Source organism: Manis javanica, chromosome 3, assembly GCF_040802235.1.
Source record: "Manis javanica isolate MJ-LG chromosome 3, MJ_LKY, whole genome shotgun sequence".
In the NCBI taxonomy this organism is placed as follows: Eukaryota; Metazoa; Chordata; class Mammalia; order Pholidota; family Manidae; genus Manis; species Manis javanica.
This window is the reverse complement of record NC_133158.1, coordinates 166,895,963-166,915,454: the sequence shown is the minus strand read 5'-3', so window position 1 is coordinate 166,915,454 and position 19,492 is coordinate 166,895,963. Positions and strand designations below refer to the sequence as shown.

The window sequence follows — 19,492 nt, the reverse complement described above, 5'->3', positions numbered from 1 at the left end:
CAAGCAGATGCTGCTGTAAACACTCCTGAGACCTGGAGCCAAAGACACTGCTTCTGCCCACTGGGCAGACCAGGCCCGCTAAAAATAGTCGTACTCTCAGGTCCAGCTCTCTGACTGCAGCAGGCAGGCTGCTCCCAGCCCCAGCCTCCTCCTCTCCCCCTGCCCCCAACCCACCCGGCAGGAGCCACACTTCTAGAAGGAACAGAGATGGTAAGATGTTAGCTTCAGGCCAGAGAGAAAACCATTCAGTTGATGCCCAGTGGGCATGTTCTATGATCTGGTGGTGCCATAACTGAGGGGAGAGCCTGACCACAATACCGACCCATCTGCCTCTTAGAGAGGAAGCTGCGAACCTCCAAAACCCAGTCAGGGAGGGAGTGGGGGCCAAAGTCAAACCTCGGCCAATTTCGCTACACCTTGCAATTCAGTCTGGAAGCCCCCTTGCTGTTTCCCCTCGGAAACTGACTCTCTCTGCTGACAGTATATGCAATTTCTGTGCCGTGGCCTCCGGAGGAGGTCTGCTTGGAGCCCCCTCCGGAGCCCCCTCCCCGCCCCCTGGAGCTGCAGGGGTGAGGCCGCGCCCGGCCAGCCTGAACACAGTTCTGCAGCCCCGGCCGGGCGCTTCGGCCCCAAGGCGCGGGAGGCTCTGGACCTGCGGCCCCAGAGCTGGTCAGGTCCCGGCTGGGGATTTCCTTTCAAAGGTGACTTAGAGCTGCTGCATTAGGTAGCGCCCTCCCGGGCGGGCCCTAATGGCATGTTTGGCAGAGTTAGCGAAACGCGGCGCCGGGCGCTGGGCGGCGGGGGAGCGCCCTCTCCTGCGCCCTCGCCGGCTCCCGCGCCGGCTTGCTGCACGCACGGGGCCATTTGCAGCGCAGGCAGCCTCGCGAGCGGCCGCGGCGCGCCTGCGGGGAGCGAGGCGGCACCATGGAACTGAAGAAGGACAGCAACGCCGTGTCCATCGACATGCTGCTGATCGTGCACTCGGAGAAGCTGCGCGCCGCGCAGGGCGCACACCCGGAGCGGCAGACGGACCCAGGCGCGCTGCCGCAGCGCAGAGGAGGTAATGAGCCCCGGCCCGGCCCTCCGGGGCCCCGGCACCTCAGCCTCCTTGCCCCAGAGCCCGCCCGCCCGGGGGCGCCCCACGCGCCCTGGAACGAGGTCCGGGAGACCGACTCTCTCCCCGCTGCCGCCTGCTCCTCAGCCCGGTGGCCCTGGCGTCCCATGGCAACGCGCAGCCCCGTGCTTGTCCCGGGTTGACTCCCCAGGCGAGCCTGTGTGTGCTTCCACCCAGTTTTCCAGCAGTCACTCTCTGAAGGGTGCGCATCAGGGTTGGAAGATGCCCTGAGAAAGGGGGCTGGAGCCTCAGGCCTGATTTCTGGGTAGCTGGGGCCTGTGCCCTACGCAGCACATTGCAGGGCACGGGGGACCCTGGGGAATCTGTGTGCTGAATGAGACTTTGAGATGGGGAGCCCTCTTGGTGTTCTTGAACGACTCAGTTTCCCCTTTTGTGAGCCCTCTCCCAGCCTCCTACAGTAGGAGCCATAAAAGGTATAAAAGGCACACAGACTGGTTTGATTACATTTGGAATCTGCTCTCCTCACCTTCACTTATTATCTATTACTTTTATTTGTCCTAATGACTTCTGGGGAAGGGTAAACTAGTAAATGGAGCCACTGTTTATAGAGTGACTGTGTAAAGCAGAAGCCAGGCCTCCGTTTTCTCCAGAAGACAGGGCACAATATGAAGAGAGTATAGATGGATAACAATGGAGATTAAATAGGCCCCTTGGAAGTCTGGAACCTTCAGGTCCTAGGTCTCTGAGGAAGCCCCCGTGAGCCTTCTTGGAGGCACCGGGATGACTGCACTCTGGGAGTGATGTTTGGCAGCCCATCCAGACTCATGCCTCCTGCCTACCCTCCACCTCCAGAGCTCCTTGGAGCCTGCCTGTGGCTCTTCTGTCCCCAGAGCCGTGGTGTGCATTGAACACCCACCTTCCCCTGGAAACAGTGGTGCCTTGAATGGCTTTGCATCCATCAGCCACACAGGCTGGAGCCGCCCCATACCTCCTGGTGACCTCTGGGAAGGCAGGCAGGAGAAAGAAATAGATTTTGGAGAACCAAGAATGTTAATAGGCCTTCAGCTCTAGCGGGATTTGGGGCCCAGAGTTGCTGGGTTAGCCGGTTCTTTGGTTCTCTGAACTATACCCAGCACAAGGAGAAATGGCCCACCTGGACTATTTGTAAGGAGGACACTGGTAGAGCAAATATGGCTGCTCCTACTACAGACACTGCATCTCCCCCAAGGCATAAGGCAAGGCCAGAGGGTCCCCCTGAGGCCCAGCTCTGGATCAGCTCATGAGGCCCTACCTCCCTCTCTCCTCTGACCACATCTCTCCTAAAGGCTCTGACACTAGAAAGAGAGGGTGAGGAACATGAGAAGCCCCAGAAATGCCAGGGATTAGGACTACTCCGAGAGATGTCCAACACCGAGCACAAACCTGACATGACTCTAGACCAACACACTTCACACTCGTGACTGTGATTCAGGGAAAGAAGACCCTGCTTGCTCAACTCTTTCTCATGATGTTTTTCTCCAGATAGTTTCCTATGGAGGTTTGTCTCAGATGCTATAGCAGGGGAGAGCCTTCTGTCATTCATTCACTACAGACAGTTCTGTACCAGAGCAGGAAGAAGGAAGGTACATACACAGCATCCAGGTGTGCTGGGCAATGATGTGCAGGAGACCCCTGGCTAAACCTGCAGGCCCACATAGCCTGAAGAGGGAGGTGCTGACCAAGACCAGCTTGTTCCAAGGCCTCCCATTGGTGCATAACATCCAAAACATACCTGTGCCCACTTACAGGCATCTCCTCCTATTTCCTCCCCACCCCCGGGGTCCTTGGCTATGCAAGGGACTGCCTGAGCTCAGTTACTGTCACAATACAGAGGACTGAGTAGAGATGTGACCAGATGGCTTTCTGCTAAGGCAAGGATCATGTGCACCAGGGCTTTGAGCTGCAAGGCCAACAGATGCTCTCTCCCTTTTCCTCCAGGACCCTAGCATTTTTCCAGCCATTTTCCTTGGCTCAGTGTTTCTCAAAAATGTGCCCAGAAGTCCTATCATGTATTCCTCTGGCCATGGAGGAGGTAGCCTACAGCTGCCTACACCAACTCTGAATGCTTCCAAGTCCTAGGCTTTATACCAAAGCTGATGTGACCTGCCCGTTCCACTGCACAAGTGTGTCAGTGAGGGTTCTGAATGGTAAGCCCCAGACACTGACTATGCGGAAAAGAAGGGCCTGGAGGCCTCAGAGTGGTTGAGAGGGCTAACGAAGCAGGCTCGAGGCTGAGCTTCCAGGAACAGCACCAAAAGCTGCACAGCAGAGCTGGTCTGCTGAGGACACTGCTACCACCAAGGAGCACTAGATGTGCCTTCTTTGCCAGGAACTCAATTTTGTGCCAGGAACTCTTTTACTGCAGCTGCTCCCACTGCCAGAATGTATGCCAGTTCTGTGCCAAGTACTCAACCTTGTAGCCATTACTTCCAGCTGCCACCGGAGAGAGAGAAAGAGAAAAAGAGAGAGAGCCTCCATTCCCCTCCATGTTGCATCACCAGGTCCCAAGGCGCAATTGGACACAGGTGCATCTAACTGGTTATGCCTAGGCCACAGATGGCCATGCTCAGGTGCAACGGAGGCTGGGAGAATAGGTGACTATCACTTTCAGTTACCAAAGGGATAGGCAATCTTTGCCCACTCCACACCCCACACCAATATTCCCAAAGTGGGGGACTGGCCATGTGCAGAAATAGGCAGGCAAAATGAATGGCAAGTGTCCTCTATGATAATGTTTCTGTATTCATATGGTAGAGATGTGGGAGTGAAAAATGAGTGCCTACATTGCAAAAATTCTCCCTGGATGATCCTGCTAACCAACCCTACCACCCTTGAAAACTATGATTTTAATGTTTTTCTTAATGTCTTAAATGTTGAGGGTTGCATTCATTCCCTGAAGTGCATGTCTTTCACAGGCTCCCTTCCTCAATCCCGAGAGCCAAGTTCCACCAGCCCCACTTTAACCTGGATATGTTGCAGCCACCATTCACTGGCCTGGGTCTCTGTCACACAGAGGGCCTCACACCAGTCCTTGTTATTTCACAGGGCTCCAAGACGCTGGAAATGGAATCCGGAGATGGCAGCAATTCGAAGGCAACAACTTGCATGGTAAATTCTTTTTTCAATCTCTGAAATTCAATACATTAAAAAAAATGACTTGGGGGCATTCTATTTCACTCATTTGAAGACTGGCACTGGCCATTTAACCCCTCAGAAAGTGGCTGTGCTATGACTCAGCGAGGCCTCTGGGGCTACTGCGACCCTAGGAGTTTTCCCTGGCAGCAGGTCGCCTGAAGTCCTGGAGGGTGTGAGGGAGGACAGCAATGCCATGAGCCTGGGTGACCCCCTGCTCACCAGCTGAGCTACAGGAAAGGACGTGACATCATTTGGGACAGTGAGGTTTGACAGTGTTCCCATGGGATGCAAGGCTCCTCATGTCATACGGGGCATCCATCTTTTGAAAATGTTTTCCAAACAGGAAGGGCAGTGGCCTGCCTTGGGACATGATCACTCAAGGCCTGGGGAGATGCCAGTCAAGGGTTCTATGGTTCCCTGCTGACCTGAGACCCAGAATACAAAGTAAGATCTTAAAGAAATCAGCTTCTAAAGCCTCCACTCTCTGGTGCCCGGTGTCTGTTGCCTTGCAGGCCCAGGGTCCCTCTGGGAATGCCATGCATGGACTAATGCCACTGGCCTTATACTGTGCCCTTCAGATATTCATTAGCAGCCTCCAGGAATAAACATGAGTGAAACTGCACTTGCAGGCCTGTGAGAACTCTGATAAGAATCAGTCCTCCACTTTCAGAGCCCTACCAGGAGCTCAGTTTGACCCTGGCTGTGGGAGCCATGGGATCAGATAACGAACTCATCAAAAGCCAGTATGAAGAAACCACCCTCCATGACCCTCCTCAACTGGGGAAATAGGACCCCAATTGAACCAGACCAAACAGCTATGCCCTGCCATCCTGCCATGCTGACAGTAATCAAAGAGAAGTAATCTGTCAGCCACAGAAATGCACAATAACCCATGCAAGCTGGCATGCTCTGCCAAGGTGCAAGTGGGTGAGTGGGCAGGAGGGCCACAGTGGGTGGAACAAGACACCACACCTTTGTTGAGCTCTGTTACCTTGCTTGAGTTGTCTAAAACTCATCATAGAATTTGTCAGTCATGTTATTACATTAGGAGAGGATTGAAATATGCTGAATTCATCCAAGTTTTAACGTCTTTAGGGGTCCTGGCTTGCGGGAAGGTTGGTGGAAAAATGTAGCAAAGCACAGAGGGACATAGTAACTTTTACAAGACTCTTCTAAAAGACACAAAGTGGGTCTTAGCACAATATGTCAGCCAATAAAGAGAATGAATAAAGGAGTTCTTGCAAAACCAACTGAGTTATGCAGGGCTGGAGAGAGGCTCTGCACCGGCCTTGAGTCCAGAAAAGATGATGGTTCCGCCACTCCACCAACATATGTAATTCAAAGTAAAATTTTATTTATTTTTCAAATGGCACACTTGCATGCATGCAAAATTTAAATTACACCTCCTTTTTGTGTTTTCTGATGGCAAGATTCCGGGTGCATACTTGCCTTGCTGGTGCCCAGGGCACCCAGCCCTGGAAACTGGATGGCTTTCATCTGAAAGGGAAGCAGCTGATGGCTTATGCTGGTGGCGTGTACACAAGTGTGACTGAACGTGGGGTTGATCCAAAGGGGCACATGTCCTCGCTCCTGCTGCCCTGTGCACTCCTTGGGCTTGGGCGTTGGCAGGGTGGGGGGAGCCTGGAGTGCTCCAGACTTTTCTGAGCAGCAGGTGTTTGGGCCCAGCCACCCCCACTAGCTTGCCCAGCAACGGGCTTCTCTGGCTGTGATTGGCTGCTTTCCTTGGTCCTGGCCGAAGTCTGCCTAGCAGCATGGGGACTTATGCCCCACAGCTACAAGAAAACCAGTGTGTAGGCCTGACTATAAATAACCCCTGACTGCTATGCCAGCCAATCACCCTTCTTGAGGATTCCCTTCCCAGATCCTATTTCCTCCACTGGCTGGCCAAGGAGAGGTACAACCAGCTGTGCCCACAGGCGGTGGCCTCCCTGTCCTTGCCTGAGTCAGGCCTGGAGCTCCAGCCCAGCACAGCGCATCACCCGGGATTGGCACACACAGTGTCCTAGCCTGTGGCCAACCTACTGACCTCGGCCTGCGTCTAAGGGTGCTGGCTGAGCATGCTCATAGGAAAAGGCTAGAACAGGCAGACTTCTCCAGGGCAAGCCCCTGCCAGGTGAATCAAGTCCAGCCCAGCTCAGTGACCCGCCCACCTACCTTGACTGGTCTGTGCTGGGGCCCAGGCATGGGAAGCACTGAGTGGCAGATCTGATCTGGCACATTAGGGGTATCCCCTGAATGGAACCTGGTGGGGCCAGGTTGCCTTGGGGAAGCATGCTTGTTTTCAGACCCAGACATTGGCCCCAGTGGTCACTTCTGTTGTCAGGCCCAGCAGTCTTTCTGCAGACCAGTGGGAGGCCAAGGGAGAAGCTGGCAGGCCAGGGTGGGATGGGTAGAGGAGCCTCCTGCTGCCACAACCCTGGCCCTTCCCTAGCCCCTCCCCTCACCCCTCCAGAGTAGAGGTTCAAGGCCAGCCTCAGCAAGATCAGGCCACCATAGCAGCTATAAACAGAGGGATGCAGAAAAGGTGGTACTTCCCAGAGGAGAGACAGGTAAGCCTGTGGGTTCTGCTTTCATGGCCTAGGGCAGGAATGGGCATCTCTTCACAGCAGCCTGGCCCCACTAGGCTCTGAGGACAGCTCTGTGTCTGGGAACATAAATATCTCCAGTGTGTGGAGAGAGCCTTCATGTAGTGGGTGCCCTGCAAACGTTCATGAAACTGAACCAAATTTCAAAGTCACCCCAACTCCCAAGCTGTAGTAGTAGGCAGACTGCCCCCTATTCTTCTCAGAGGGAGGTAGAAGGCTGAGCTAGGAGTCAGGAGACTTGGGGTTCAAGTCATAGTCAAACCCACCCTGGCTGAGGGGTCTTTGGAAAAAAATTAACCAGTCCAAGCTGCAAGTCCACCAGCTATGTAATCAGGATGGGAACCTCCCAGCTCAGGCCACAAAAAGGTGTGGAGATCAATGAGGCATCCCTCTGTGCTTTGGGAATTGCCTGGCAATATCCAAGTCAGGAGTTGTGGTTACTTAGCCCATGGGAGGTATCCCCAGCTTCTTGGGAAGGAACCCAGCCTCTGCTGGCACCTGCTTAGACGCATGTGGGTGTGTGCACACAGGTCACAGCCACCTGCCTCTGTGCTCAGGTGCGTAGCTGTGCTCAGTCATGTGTGGCAGGCCCTGGGGCTATGCACACAGGTGGGCATGTGTCTAGCAGGTCCTGGATGAGCCTGACTTCTGCCAGCCTGCATCTCTGCAGACATGCACAGCTTCCCACTCTGACCAGGGAAAATTTCACCAGGGTCCCAGTGAGCACTGCAGATCCCTTTGTCTTCCTTAAACAGGAAACCTGGTGGTGAAGCAGCTCCCGCAGCAGACCCAGGTCATCACTTCCTATGATAACCAAGGTAAGGGACTCACCCCCACCTGGGACCTCTCCACCAGCTCCTGTGTGCTGGGATCTGCTGCCCCTGCCAGAGACAGCAGGTGCTGAGCACTGACTGTGGGCGGCCAGGTCCTCTCTGTCCTTTCCCTCTGCCCACATCCCGTGGGAAACAGTGGGAGGCGGCCTGGCGCCAGGGCATAGAGAAATGAAGTCCTTGGGCCACAGCACGCACTGCTGTCATCATCATCCTCATTGTCATCACTAAGCTAGTATTTCTTGAGTGCTAAGCATGTGTTAGGCACCCTGCTAAGCCAGGTCCATGATTATTCTCATGTAAATTAAGCCTGTAAACTAATCTTCACAACAATCCTGTTTGGTACCCTTACTATCCTCGTTTCACAGATAAATAAACTGAGGCTTGGAAAGGTTGTCATGTGCCCCCAGACCATATGGCCAGCAAGAGTCAGAGCTGGGGCCATCTGACCCCCCCCCAACCCACCCCCAGGACCTCAGCTATTAGCCTTCACACAGCTCTGCTTCCACAGCACCCCTGGAAACCGTGCTCACCCTGCCAGCTCTCCAAGTCCAAGCCTTTGCTCCTCCTGAGTCACAGCTCTTCTCTGGCCTCTCCAAGACCGAGCCTCCCAGGGCCTGCCACCCAGGGACAAGTCCAGCTCAGCAAGGCGGAGGGAGAGGGCCCTTCCTGGGGTTTCTGGGGGCTCCAAGAGGGCAGGCAAGGGCATCACCAGGCTGGCTATGCTGTAGTCCAGATCTAAGAACACAATGTGATAGACAGAGGAGGGCCCCATAGCTACAGCTGGAAGCAATGCCTAGGGTAGGTTAGGGACCCCACTCCCCACTGCCCATGCCCTTACACTAACTGCCCCTCTTGGTTTTTCTGCTCTGAGACTCAGGGCCTGGTGTCTCTGAGCTTTCAGAGACTTGGCCCTAAGATTTCCCCACTGGTGGTCTCAGTACTTATGTCCTAACCTGTAAGGAGGTCGTCTGATTGGGTCCAGGGAGCAGTGGTGAAGTAGGAGCCCCTGAAGGATTCAGAACCTCTTGGGGACTTGCTCTCTGAAACACCAGCTAGTCCGGCAGCCACACAGAGAGGCACTGCAGGCAGTGGGCCAAGGCCTGTTACCATGGGTTACTAGCACAACGCTGCTGCCCTTCTGTGCAGTCTGGGTCAGCATCCCTTTATGCCAGAGTTCCTGGGAATATGGCCCCAGAGCTTATTCAGTGGGCGCACTGTAACCTGTCACCTTCTCGGAGCACCACCAGGACAAACCCAGGCCCCACTGCTTCTCTGAAATGGGCTGAAAGCACCCCACTGTCACCACAAAACATGATAAAGTGATACCTCACAAAAATGAGACTACACTAGTGACCACTAATTTTGCTTAGATCTGGACCCCTGATAGGGTCATGGTGTTATCCCTGTTTGCACCAGAAAGCTGAGGTTAGGGAGGCTGCTGTCCCTGAGCAGGGTGCTCCTGCCAGGCGTCCATACTGCACTGCCCCCCTGTGTCCCAGGTGAGTGGGAGTGGGACGGGGCTGGCCAGTCACCAGACTTGCACCTGGCCCACCACACCTCGGCTCTCATGGGTCACACACATGCCACCTCCCAGCATTCGAGGCATCCAGGAGGCAGGAAGGAGGGTGGCTTTGGTGTCCCACAGGCAGGACAGAACCTTTTGTAGGTTGGGATGGGAAGACCTGGCAGGGTCCTATGGGAGCCAGTCCACAGAGGAGACAAGGCTGCCCCTCTCCAGGGCTGAGCTGGAGTCCCCACAGATACCGATCCATTCATTCCACAAAGGGCAGCTCCTGAGGCAGGCGCTGGGGTTCATCAGAGAACAAATCCGACAGTCTCCTGTCTCCATGGATCTGACACCCTAATAAGGAAGACAGGCAACCCTCACAGGTAAAATGCAGGGTGTTAGATAAAGCTGGAGGTGAAAATGCAGCAGGGAGGAGGATGGGGGTGCATGTGTATTCGTTTTGTATGGCTGCTGCAACAAATTATCACAGACTTGGTGCTTTAACCCAAATTTATTCTCTTAAACAGCTCTGGAGACCACGAGTTCCAAAGCAGTCTCACTGGGCTAAAGTCAGTGTCGCCAGGGCTGGCTCCTTTTGTAGGCTGTCTGAGAGAATCTGTTCCCTCACCCTTCCAGCTTCTAGAGGCTGCTGGCACTTCTTGACCTGTAACCACATCAGTCCAGTCTCTGGGTCTGTTGTCACACTGCCATCTCTCCATAGAAGTAGTTAGATCTCCCTCTGCTTCTGTTTTATAAGAATTCTTGTGATTTACTGGGTCCACCCAGATAGTCCAGGATAATCTTACTATCTCAAGATCCTTAATCACATCTGTAAAGTCCCCTTTGCTATATAAGGTAACATTCACAGGTTTCTGGAATTAGGACACAGGTATGTTTAAGGGCCATCCACAGCCTACCATAGGGACAATTTAAGATAGAGTAGTTGAGAAAGGTCTCTCTGAGAAGGTGACATCTGAGTAAGGGTAGGAGGTAGGGAAGGAAACCATGTGGGCATCTGGGGAAGAGCGTCCAGCAGAGGGGGCACCAGGTATGGTCCACTTTATGCAAAATGACAAAAACATTGGAATCTTAGATCTTCGTGTGGAAGGAGGCTTCAGAAGCTGACTCTGTATTAGGTGTGTGAGCTGAATGAGAGCTCTGGTGCCCTGTGACTTCACACCCCAAAGTTCTCCTTGAGGAGTGAACTTTCTGTTAAGGCTTCCATCCTTCCTGGTCATCCACCCTTACCCGCATGCAGACACTCTGTACCTTCTTTGATTACACATGCACTGGGTCAGTCTGCCATGTTTCCAGACCTGGGACATCTGTGTATGTCCCATTCCATTCTGCAGAAGGAATCACGAATGACTCTGTGTTTTTAGAAGCACAGTAGAAGCTGAGGCCCGTCCGCCCTGCAAAAGACACCCTTCATCATACACCCCAGCCCTTGCCCTTGAGCACCAGCACACTCAGCTGTCACTTCATAACTAGATTGCTAAGTGGGGCTTTTATGCTGAGTCCAGTAGTACCCGGGGAGAGTTCTGCAGTGCTGGACTGCCCCCGTCAGCATCCGGCATGTTTTCCATGGGATATCAGAACTTAGAGTTTCTACACCAAGCCGATGTCTGCACCCTGAGCAGACACACAGCACACCTCTGTTGACCACCTAGCCAGGGGCTGTTTAAAGGGGCTTTTTAAATTAAAAATACTGCCGCTGAGGTTTCCTGACTCTCAGCTACTACAGGACAAAAATCCAAGACAAAGAATCCAGGTGGTAAATGTGGCAGCCAGTTACACAAAGTTAACAAAAACCTTAAGTCAGTGATGGCTAATATCTGACATGAATCCTACAGCCTCTGTGCACACATATACACCCACATGTGTGTGTTCACTCACACACATACTCACATTCGTACACATTCAGATGCCTGACAGTCTTTGCTAATTGATCAACACTCCAGGCAGCCACTTCCAGTCAGTCAGAGTTAATGAACAACACAAAATCTGTTTGCCATCCCTGTATTAGGTATTCTGAGAAAATTAGGCCTTTAGACAAATCCTGATTCAAACCTGCAGAGAGCTGGAGAGAAGCTGTCGGGTGGGAGAACTCTCCTGATGGGGTAAGAGGCAGCCCAAGGCAGCTGGCCACGAACATGCTAGGGCTTGCCTGCTGCATCTCCATACCTGAGAGGGTAGAGAAAAGGAACAGAGCTGACGGCATCTAAAAAGAGCCTGGGAACCAAGTCTCAGTGTTAGCAAAAACAACTGCTCATATACTTTTATTAAGCTGTTAAATGGTATTTTGGAAATGGCATTTGGGGGACAATGGGTAGAACTGGGGAAGGGTGCCCCGAGAGAGCCACCAGAGACCTAAAGTCACAGGAAGGGTCTCCTCCGGGTTTGGTCTTGACTGCCGAGATTACTGTAATGGTATCTGATTGTAGTTAGTGTTTCTCTTACTTTAAATTTTGCTCCAAATTATATTTCACTTTTTATCATTGGAGATGGGTAAAATTAATTTTGTTCCTTAAATTAAGAGTTGTATTTGATACAGGAATGCCTTAGTTGGCAAACTCTTACCACTTTGTGCCTTTAGGAAGCAAGGGCCTTTCTGGTGAATGCTACTCACCTGGAGACAGCGTGCCCAGGCCCAGTTCCTGAAGCAGAGAAGCACCCAGAAGTGCTCTTGCACACCTCTAAGTGGAGTGGGAATCACATGCCCACAGATTGGGGAGGCTGGGGCACTTTGCTGCTCCCCTTGAGGGAATGCTGGTCAGCAGCACCACTTTGGGGGAGTCAGGAAATGGGACTCAGGAGAATGTGGGCCATCAGCCCCTGTCCAAGAGGGGAGAGAGAAGAGGAAGCGCCTGAAGAAAAGGCAGGATTGGAAATGGTGATGGGCGGAGCTTCCAGCCAGCCAAGCTCTGAGCCCTTGGAAGGGCGGTGACAGTACTTTGCTTTTCCATTTGCCCACTGTCTGGCAGGAGACATGGCTGAACTGGGAGTACCAAGACAAAAGAGAAGTTCGGCGAAGAGGTTTGTTGTTCAGGCCTCAATCAACAAGTCGCTCAGTTTTGTAGCTTCTTTACGCTTCTGGATATGTTTCCAGTCTAGCGTTTTCCAAACTGTGCTGAACAGAACAGACTAGGTGAATAGACCTCATTACTACAGGACTTCTTCAGAGCATTGTGTATTACAGCTTACAAAAGGGGAGAGAGTGTATGGCCCCGGAAGACGGCTGGTTAGCCAGAGACAGGTAGACGGCTGGTTAGCCAGAGACGGGTAAGATTCCTCAAGGGAGGAACAACCTAAGACAGGTACAGTCGCAGGGGGGCCATCAGGTGAGAAATTGGGGATCAACAGAAGTGAGGCTTAGAACCTCACCCCCCCCCCCCCCGTTTTGAGAGAAATCTTCTGCATCCGTGGATGTTTTGTTGCCCTTGTCTAGCTTGGATTAATACTTGGTCTATAGGCACAGACCTGATCATCTACATTTGCCCTCTTACAGCACTAAACTATGTTTTCTACCTTTATCTTGCATCTACCTACCACTTCAGCATTTTATTTAAAAAAATAATAATGGAGAAATGTGGGATTCACATATAAATCAAGTATAAAAATCAAACAAATAATCATATCTGACTTGATTGTTTATAGTTCATGATGCGTGATCAAAACCGAAAGTTTCTGTGATGACTGCCCTTGTACTCTTCACCATGTAAGAACTTGATCACTATGTAAGAACTTGTTCACCATGTAAGAACTTGTTTGTTATGCTTCAGAAGATTGGAGACTGTTGAGAATTAGGCTTGGGGTTGATTAATGATTGTGCATTGAGTCCCCTATACAGAATTTTATTGTTTTTAACAACCATTTGATCAATAAATATGAGAGATGCCCTCTCAAAAATTAAAAAAAAGGGGGAGAGAGTGTGCATGCTTCTCACATTCTTTTTTCGAAAGGCATCTTGCAGCCAAGTGTAGCTTGGCACCCACTATGAAAAACACCTCAAAATGTTTCAGGTGGAGAAAGTGAAAAGGCAAAGAAAGAGGCCCATTGCCTCCTGCTCACGGGGGAGACACACAGGAAGTACTCGCTGCCGATGGCAATGGCAAGATCCTATGACCAGAACTGAATTATGCTTTGAACTCTGAAATGCTTAATGTCTTAATTATAAAGTCACAGGCTTATTTTCTTTGATAATGAATGTGCTAGAAACTAACTCAAAATGAATGTTAACCCCTTCAAAGCAATGCCTCAGGAGGCCACATTGTATCATATAAAATTGTTTGAGAATTACCCTCTTTTGCATGCAAAGCAAGTTTATGAGCTACATAATAAAGTCAGTATTGTTATTCCATGAAAAATTTGCAATACATTTAGCAGGAAAGGATTAGTAAAAAGAGCTCTTAGAAAACCAGTAAGGAAAAAAATAATGCAACAATAGGGAAATAGGCATTTCACAAAATAAGAATTTTAAATGGCAACTAAATATGTGAAAAACTTCACTAAAAAATTAAAGAATACATTATTCATTGATAAAAATTTCAAGGATTGATAAAAATCAAATGTTAGTGAGTATATCAGTGCTCTATTTTTACATTACAAACCACCCCAAAACTCAGTGGCTTAAAACAATTAAGTTGGCTAGACATTCTTGTCTGAAATGCACCCAGTTGATCACAGTTTGTGGCTGGGCTTGCTCATGCATTTGTGATCAGCTGGTGAGTTGGCTAGAGACCAGCTGGCTAGGGTGGACTCACCTGAGATGCCTGTACTCCATTCCATGTGGTTTCCCAACCTCTGGCAGGTGAGCCTAGGCTCATTCCCATGGCAGTTGTGGCTGGAATCCCAAGAATGAGAATGGAAACTGCAAAGCTTCTTGAGGCCTAGGCTCAGAGCTTGCACAAAATCACCTGCCTCATGCTGATCAGCTAAACCAAGTCATAAGGCCAGCCCAGATTCAAGGGATGGACAAAAAAAACCTCTTATTGGGATAAAGTACAAAGCATTGTGGCCAATTTTGCAATCAAACACAGCAAGAATGAGCAAAATGGGCAGTCTCTTGTACTTTAATGGGATCACAAACTGATAAATCATTCATTTATTATAATAAAATCAATCATAAGAAAGTTGACCAATATCTAACAAAAGCCTTAAAATTCTCCATACCCTTTAATCCATACTTAAGAATTTCTTTAAAGGAACTGCTTTGAAGTGTGCCAAGAGGTAGGTATCAGAATGTTCAGTATGTCATTGTTTATAACAGCAAAACATTTGGAAAAAGTTAACTACCCAACAAAAAGGGATGGATTATATGAACTATAGAATAGTTTAATTTTAAGTACAGCCACTTAAAATGATAATGTATGACTACACTCATTGATCTGTAAAAATGTAAATGAAGGAAGCAGGTCACAAAAAGCATGTTTACCATAATCCTCTTTTGGATTTTCACTTTCTATTTTACACCTTTTTGTAGCATCCAAGCTTTTGTTTTATTTTAATTCTGTTTGGGCTTTTTGGTTTGGTTGGTTTTTATTTTTAATTTACTTATAATTTACATACAGTAAAATTAATTTTCTGGTATATAGTTCTATGAGTTTTAACACAGACATAAGATTCACATAACCATCACTACAATCAGAATACAGAGCAGTTCTGTCACTCCAAAAATTCTCTTGTATGGACTCTGCAGTCACATCCCCTCATCACTGCTAAGAGTTTCTTTGCATTGGTGAGAAGTATTCCTTGATATGGATGTACTACAGAGTATTCATCCATTCACCCACTGAAGGACATTTAGGTTGTTTCCAGTTTGGAGTGATTTTGAATAGAGCTTTTGTAAACATTTGTGTATAAGTTTTGTGTGAACTTAAGTTTTCATTTCTGTGATAAAAGTCCAAGAGTGCAACTGAGTTATATGTTACGTGTATGTTTTGTTTTATAAGAAGCTGCCAAACTGTTTTTGCAGAGTTACTATACCATTTTACAATCCAACCAGCAGTGTATGAGAGATCCAGCATCTCCACAACTTTGTTAGCATATAGTATTATCACTGTTTTATTATTATTATTATTATTATTGCTCTTGTAATAGATGTGATATCTCATTGTGGTTTTAATTTGCATTTCCCAATACCTAATCATGTTAAACATCAGTTTCACATGCTTATTTGCTATCTGTAATCTCTTCTTTGATGAAATATCTGTTCTTTTGCCTATTTTATAATTGGATTGGCTTACACTTTTACAAAAAAATCAATTTGCCATATTTCTGTGGGCCTATTTCTTAACTCTTTTTTATAATCCACTGATCTAGGTGTCTGTCTCTTTGCCAACATCACACTGTTACGATTACTGTAGCCTTATAGTGTATCTTAAAACAGATATTTGGACTTCTTCACCTTTTTTTTAAATTGGTTTGTTTTCTCTAGTTCCTGTATCTTTGTACCTAAATTTTAGAATCATCTTGCCTGTATCTACAATTTATAAAATTCCTCCAAGGAGTTTGATTGAAGTTACATTAAATCTATAGATTAGTTTAGGGAGCATTACCAACTTGACAATATGGAGTCTTCCAATTCATGAACATGGTATGTCTCCACATTGTTTAGGTCTTCTTTAATTTGTTTGATCATATTCTGTAGTTTTCATCATACAGTTCCTGCAATTTTTTAAATATTTATATTTAAGTATTTCAGTTTTAGGAGCTATGGAAAATAGTACCTTTTAAATTCAATTTTGAATCATTTATTGCCAGTATAAATAAAATTGATTTGGGGGTTCTGACCTTGTATCCTATGACCATGCTAACCTTACTTATTTGTTCAAGAACTTTTTTTGTAGATTACTTGGAATTTTCTATGTAGACATATCTATGAGTAAGGGGAGTTTTATTTCCTCCTTTCCAACATATATCACTTTTCTTGTTCTGTTGCTCTGGATAGGACTTCAGTACAATGTTTACTAGGAACAGTGAGAGTGGATATACATGCTTTGTTCCCAATCTTAGGGAGAAAGTATTCCATTTTTAATCATTTAATATGCTTTCAGCTGTGGATTTTTGGTAGATACCTTTCTTCAGATTAAGGAAGTCCCCTTCTATTCCTACTTTATTGAAAGGTTTTTGTCACAAATAGTTGTTAAATTTTGTCAAATTATTTTTCTGCATCAATTGATATGATCATGTAGTTTTTCTTCTTTGGCCAGCTAATATGGTGAATTATATTCATTGGTTTTCAAATATTGAAGCAGCCTTGTATTCCAAAACAAACCACACTTAACTGTGGTGTATTACCCTTTTACTATATTGCTGATTTTAATTTTCTAACATTTTGTTGAGGATTTTTGTGATCATAGGGATATTGGTCTGTAGTGTTCTTTCTTATGCTGTCTTTGGTTTTAGCATCACATAAAATGAGTTATGAAGCATCCATTACACTTCTGTTTTCTGAAGGATCTTGTGAAAAATTGGTGTTATTTCTTTTTAAGTATTTATTTGAATTTTCCAGCGAAGTCTTCTGAGCCTGGCATTTGTTTGTTTCTTTGTTTTTAGAAGGTTTTAAACTGCCAATTTGTTTTTTAAAATATATGTAGAAGTAAGGTTATCTATGGGTTGGGTGAATTTTGGTAGTTTGTAGCTTTCAAGGAATTGGTCTATTTCATCTAAGGTGCAGAATTAAGTTGCATAGAGTTATTTATAGTATTCCCTTATTATTCTTGTAATATATATGGGGTCTGTAGTAATTTCAACCATTTCATTCCTGATATTGGTATCTTGGTTCTGGATTTGTGTCTTTCTTCTTTTTTCTTGGTCAGTCTGGCTACAGGTTTACCAATTTTACTGATCTTTTCAAAGAACCAGATTTTGATTTCCTTAATTATTTCTTGAAATATTTTTTTCTGCATCACACTATTTCTCCTCTCCTTCTGGGACTTCAATGCTATGAGTTTTAGACCTTTAGATATTGTCCCACAGGTTTCTATCACTCTGTTAGTCATATTGGATCATTTCTATTGATTATCTTCCAGTTCACTGACTCTTATCTGTCATTTCCATTTTGCTATTGAGCATAGCCAAAGAATTTTTAAAACTACTCTATTTTCTAATTCTAAACTTTCCATTTGTTTCTTCTTTTTAGCTTCTAATTTTTTGCTGATACTGTATATCTTTCTATTGATTTCAAGACTGTTTGCCCTCACTTTTTAGAGCCTGGTTTTCATGGTTGTTTTAAAGGCTTTGTCTAATAATTCTAAACTCTATGTCATCCTGGGGTTAGCATCTGTTGATTATCTTTTCTTTTTTAAGTTGAGATTTTCCTGGGTTTTACTATGCTGAGTAATTTTGGATTGTATCCTTTGCAATGCTATGCAGATCTTCCCAGTACAATGCACTACCCAGTGGCCACTCTGGGCATTGGTCTATCCTATAGGTCAGGTCTCAAAGACTGGTTTGATGTTTAGAATGAGATCTATGAATGCACAACTCAAAGATGACCACAAGAGTTCATCTGTAACTTTATGGATTTGCTTTCTTCAGCTCCATCCTCTTCACAGCCCACTTCCCAGTCCTCCAGCCCAAAACCTGGGACTTTAGTTTCCCCACTCTGTAAGGAACTTCTCCCAGTTATGTCTGCATCTGGAGGTGATCAATGGAGAACAGAGAGAAAATACAATATTTGCCCCCACCCTTCTGGGAATCAAAGCTTTTATGGTGCCCTCCCTCAAAGTCTTAGCCTGCCTGGCCACCAATGTCACTGCTGCACTACTATCAACAGAATTTTCTGGGTGCTGAGTGAGGAGATAACAGAAAAGGGGACATACACATCAGGGGATTTCATCCACCCTCTCTGACTCAGAGATTCCCTTTCTCAGCCCAAAACCCAGAAGAAAGAGCTTCTCTTGCAGCACTTTTTATTTGCACCCATTGTGTTTTTCTGGGTTCAGGGCTATCTTTGAGTCCAGTCTAGGTAACCATAGCAGGAGAGAAATGGTGAACTCGCTGCTAATTTGCTAATGCTGTAAATTTTAATCTTCCCCAATTTCCCTTCTGTCACTTACTTTACATAATCCTCAAATACTTGCCCCAGGCTTTCCCAAGTTTATAGTTGCATTCAGTAGGATAGATGAGGTAGAATGTGCTTACTCCATCTTGCCTGGATTTGGAAATAGTCTGCTTGTTTTTTGTTTGTGTTTTTTTAAACCAGAATTACTCAGATATTCCTCCAAAGTCCCAAAACCAATTGTTTTGTTCAAACATCTGACATGGGGCATTGTACCCTTTCCTAGCAGCATCTGTCTGAGAATGTCGCCTCCTATTCTTCTGCAGGGACACAGCTGACTGTGGAGGTCCACCCACGAGATGCCATGCCGCAGCTGCTCAAGAAGTTCTCCTTGGCTAAGTGTACGTACATATAGGGCTGTTCATGTGCTCAGGGCTGGCAGGAAGGATTGAGGGCAACATAATGGGCCAGAGCCCAGTGACCTGGGCCTACACACTGGAAGAAGGCAGAGCATGACAGCATCTTCCTGAGGGACACTCTCCTGCATCCCCAACAATCACTGCCCTTGAGTCTCTGCAATTAGGTGTGGGTAACAAGGTTTTTAAGTGAAAATGAATTTCATCACAAGAGTATTGCTGTTTTTAGATACCATTTATGGACTGTTCAAAAAGTGGCATGCACAGCTAAGTCTATGCATGAATTTTACATTCATTAATTTTTTAACCCTTTCACATATACCAGTATTATTCCCACTTTTTAGATCAGCAAATGAGACTCATGAAGGTGAAATAACCACCTACGTGAACCTGTGCTTTTAGCCACCTCACTTGGCTGCTTTTGATGCAGTGTGCATAGGTCCAGGCCCAGGCCCACGGTGTCTCCTTCACTCTCTTCTCATCCTCTCCTTACATCTGTCCCTCTTGTAGCTAAATTAAAGCCTGGGTCTCCATGGGCACTCACTGGGCCAGGATGGGCCCTGCTAGGCTGCCTGATCCTGCAGCCTTCAACAGTCAGGGGCTCAGGAAGGTGGCCGGGTATGGAGAGGACAGGCTCTGGGAGTTGACTGGCTGAGTTCAGAGTTCAGCTCTGGGACCTTAGGCAAATAGCCTAACCTCTCTTTTGAACTCAATGTCCTCATCTATACAAGGTGGAAAATAATTCAACATCCCTTGTAGGATTGTTGTGAAGTTAAATGAGATAGTCAGTATAAAGCATAAAGCACAAGCCAGTAAGTACACAATAAATGCTAGCTGCTGTTTTGAATCCTCATTACTCTACCAAGGAATATAGATG

At 47.4% G+C, this 19,492-nt stretch overlaps 1 protein-coding gene across 2 annotated transcripts in view; it reads left to right on the top strand.

Annotated features, from left to right (window-relative positions):
* The first annotated feature begins 678 nt into the window (after positions 1–678).
* The window catches only part of KY (kyphoscoliosis peptidase), a 57,229-nt gene continuing 38,415 nt past the window's right edge, over positions 679–19,492 (top strand). Inside the window, exons 1-4 of one of the 2 annotated variants that reach the window (XM_037022978.2) lie at positions 679–1,060; positions 4,160–4,222; positions 7,611–7,673; positions 18,526–18,600. In XM_037022978.2, the coding sequence (XP_036878873.1) occupies positions 925–1,060; positions 4,160–4,222; positions 7,611–7,673; positions 18,526–18,600 (337 nt within the window). In that variant the 5' untranslated portion in view covers positions 679–924. The remainder of the gene's footprint in view (positions 1,061–4,159; positions 4,223–7,610; positions 7,674–18,525; positions 18,601–19,492) is intronic. The other variant, XM_037022979.2, reaches the window with a different exon arrangement.